The following is a 3,252-nucleotide window of genomic DNA, read 5'->3' as shown; positions in this document are numbered from 1 at the left end:
AATTGTATAAATCCTCAATAGCATTTAAAATCCAGCAATTAATTTCATTCATTATATATATCAAGTCTTCATGACCTAATCATACCAACTATGTTAAAATATTTCATATTCACTCATTTCATAAGTATTATTCTTATCTCCAACTACTTACACCAAAATAATTACATGCTTCACTTATATTTACAATCACATAAGCTCTAACAAATGTAATAATTATACATGCCATAAATCTTAATACATGCCATAATTCTTAACACTACAAAAAAAACGCCATTTTGCGACCGACAAATCGGTCGCAAAATGGCAAAAATCGGTCGCTAATTTACTGTAGCGACCGATTTGCGACCGATAAGTGTCGGTCGCAAAATCACTGGTCGCAAACCAAGTTTGCGACCGATTGTGTCGTCGGTCGCAAATTAGAGACCGATAAAATCGGTCGCAAATGTGAATAAGCGGTCGCAATTTGTGGTCGCGGTTTAATTGGAAAATCAGTCGCAAATTTGGTCGCAGAAAGTCGGTCGCAATGTTTTGAAATCGGTCGCAAATTGTAAATTCAAAATGTTTACTTTTGGTAGCAAATCGGTCGCAAAAATGAAAAAAAATAAAAAAAATTAAATATTATTTTGAAACCAAAATTTTTCTGCACCTGTGAAAATTGACATAAATGCATATATATCACACACGCAATTCAAGAACAGTATAAAAATGTAATTTTTATTGTTCTGAACAAATTAAAATATGAAAATACAAATGAAAAACTAAAAAGGTCCAAAATCAAATCTATATATGCTGCTGCTCATCTGCAGGATCCGATGTCGGATCGCCGGGAGGAGTACCTGCTGGATGTGATGTAGCGCCAGGAGGGGTGACCAAGGTATCGTCTGCAGCACCGGGATCAGGAGCCGATAGTGGCTGCTGCTGAGACGTCGAAACATGTCGGTCTGTAGCAGGCACAGGATCAGAGGAAGAAGTACCAGCACCGTGCTCACCGGACAGCCGCATCACATGCGCTCTAAGCTCTGCAATTTGTCTCTGCTGATCAGCAAGCTGAGCCCGTATATCATCATCATAGTGCGAGTCAGTGTGCTCCGGCTGTGGTGCTGCGCTGGCTGTAGAAGCGTGAGCTGCTGAGCCAGTGTAAAACTGTGATGCCTGAGACCCGATGCCGTATACCTTCCTCTTCTTCTCGCCCCCTATAGCCTCGAGATAAAGTGCTACCTCGTCAATTCTTGACTCAGCTTCGGATTCATCGGTCTGAGAAGTAACAATACGCTCCCGAGCTGTAGTATAGTTCTCCTGAAAACAAAAAATTAATAAATCAATGCAATTGCGAGCTTTGTTATATTGAACTTTGTACATCTTCGCAATGATTAGAGGGTAAATGTAAATATTATTCATTGTTACTTACATTGACGCTCAGCGCACGTCTGTCGACAAAGGTATTACGATCGTGGTCCTTCGTGTGAGTGTATGTAAACACCTCCATCGGTGTGGGCTCACGACCTAATTCTTTAGCCTGTAATGAATTTATATGCATGATTTATTAATATATATAGTGTCCTTTCATTAAACATCAGTTTCTTGTAAATGGACTAATTCACTTACTAATAATCGAGCTGTCTCTATAGCAGATATAGATCCGCCTGTGTGTCGTGAAGGTCCTGCTCCATCACCGCCAGTCTCACTGCGCCTGTTTTGTGCAAATATCTTCCGCTTTCTCTTGAATGCAGGATCCTCCCAAGCCTTTTGCCAGCTCTCCCATATCTCCTGAGACACGCACTGCTGCTTCTTACCGCTTCTTCTCATCCTATAGGTGAAGTCAGCGTATCGATCGGCGCATATCTTCTCCCAGGCTACTTTCAGCATAGCCGTAATGGCCTCGTCCCATATGAAATGTTTCTGCAAAAAAAATGAAATATAGCGTTTAAACATTGTCGATTTGTATCTTGAATTGTAAACATTGAATGATGATATAACTTAAACCAAAGAATACCTGGAACTCCTCCCAATAAAAGTCTCTCGCCTCTTGTGGTACGGCATCCCATGTGTATCCTTCTTTATGCAGCTGTAGCTTGATTATCTTCAAAATTTACCTCGCTGCTCGAGAAGATGGATATATGCTAAAAAAAAAAAACAGAAGTAAAATATAATTACACGAAAGCATCACAGTTATGAATAAGTACAAAATATATATACAAAATATGCCTGCAGAAAATTTGAATAAGTAGTTACTGTCCCGCTACCAAACTGAGGGTGATACGTGGATCTGATGAAACTGCAAAAGAAATACAAAGATTATAAATTTCTAGATAATTAATATATAATTAAAATGACAGTTATGACATTTATGATTACCTTGCACAGTAGGTGACTGTGCAGCTGGTGGAGTCTGTACTGGTCCAGAAACGGGAGCAGAAGAGGAAGGAGCAGAAGAGGATGGAGCAGAAGAGGAAGGAGCAGAAGGCTGTGATGGCGGCAGTACTGGACGCTGAGCAGAGGATGAAGCCCCAGACGTACCTGAAGAAGGATGTGATGGCGGTAGTACTGGACGCTGAGCAGAGGATGAAGCCCCAGACGTACCTGAAGAAGGATGTGATGGTGGCAGTACTGGTCGCTGAGCAGATGACGAAGCCCCAGACGTACCTGACGAAGGACGAGGGATCGACCCTCCTCGTCCACGGGCACTGCGTCCAGGGCCATGACCCCCACGCCAACTACTACCAGATGCGTCAGAATCAAACGCTCTGCCTCTAGCCATCTGTACTGCAGATATCAGAACCTAGATAAAATGAATTTATACAATTATATGAATTGTAGAACATGTGGTAAATACGAGTAAACAAAGTGAATACCATTAAAATTCTTCATTAATAATATTAATTACATATACATTTATCAATTTGTAACAGTAAAATTGCTCTAAGTTTTAAGTGTCTTCAATTTCATCTGCTTCCTCCTCCTCTTCATCAGCTTCCTCTTCTTCATATTCGTAATAATTTTCAGATGGAGTGGCCTGACCCACCGGCAACTCGCGCTTCACCATGATGTATCCATTCGTAATAATTTTCCACGAACCCATTTTTGCACAAATGAAGTTTCACTGTATCAATGTCTAAGAAGGCTCGATTTCGACACTTCTTGTGATTACATGGACACCTCAACTTATTCCCATCCATAAAACTGGGATTACCAACTGCAAACTGTATAAACGCCTCCAATCTGTTCAGGAACTCTTATTTTAATATCCCATTG

The 3,252-nt window shown here is 40.7% G+C and overlaps 1 protein-coding gene across 1 annotated transcript; it reads right to left on the bottom strand.

Moving 5' to 3' along the window:
- Nucleotides 1-730: 730 nt before the first annotated feature.
- Nucleotides 731-1,517, bottom strand: LOC149497445 (uncharacterized). Its single transcript, XM_089719855.1, has 2 exons — nt 1,409-1,517; nt 731-1,296 (listed from the first exon to the last, which is right to left on the bottom strand). Exons 1-2 carry the CDS (start codon nt 1,484-1,486, stop codon nt 781-783), a joined length of 594 nt encoding a protein of 197 aa, XP_089575981.1. The 5' UTR covers nt 1,487-1,517; the 3' UTR covers nt 731-780.
- Between the last annotated feature and the right edge of the window lie 1,735 nt (nt 1,518-3,252).

This window comes from Jatropha curcas, chromosome 3 (assembly GCF_041381405.1).
Source record: "Jatropha curcas cultivar XTBG-Jc1 chromosome 3, XTBG_Jcur_1.0, whole genome shotgun sequence".
NCBI lineage: Eukaryota > Viridiplantae > Streptophyta > Magnoliopsida > Malpighiales > Euphorbiaceae > Jatropha > Jatropha curcas.
The sequence above is the reverse complement of the archived record's forward strand: the minus strand, read 5'-3'. Positions and strand labels throughout refer to the sequence as shown.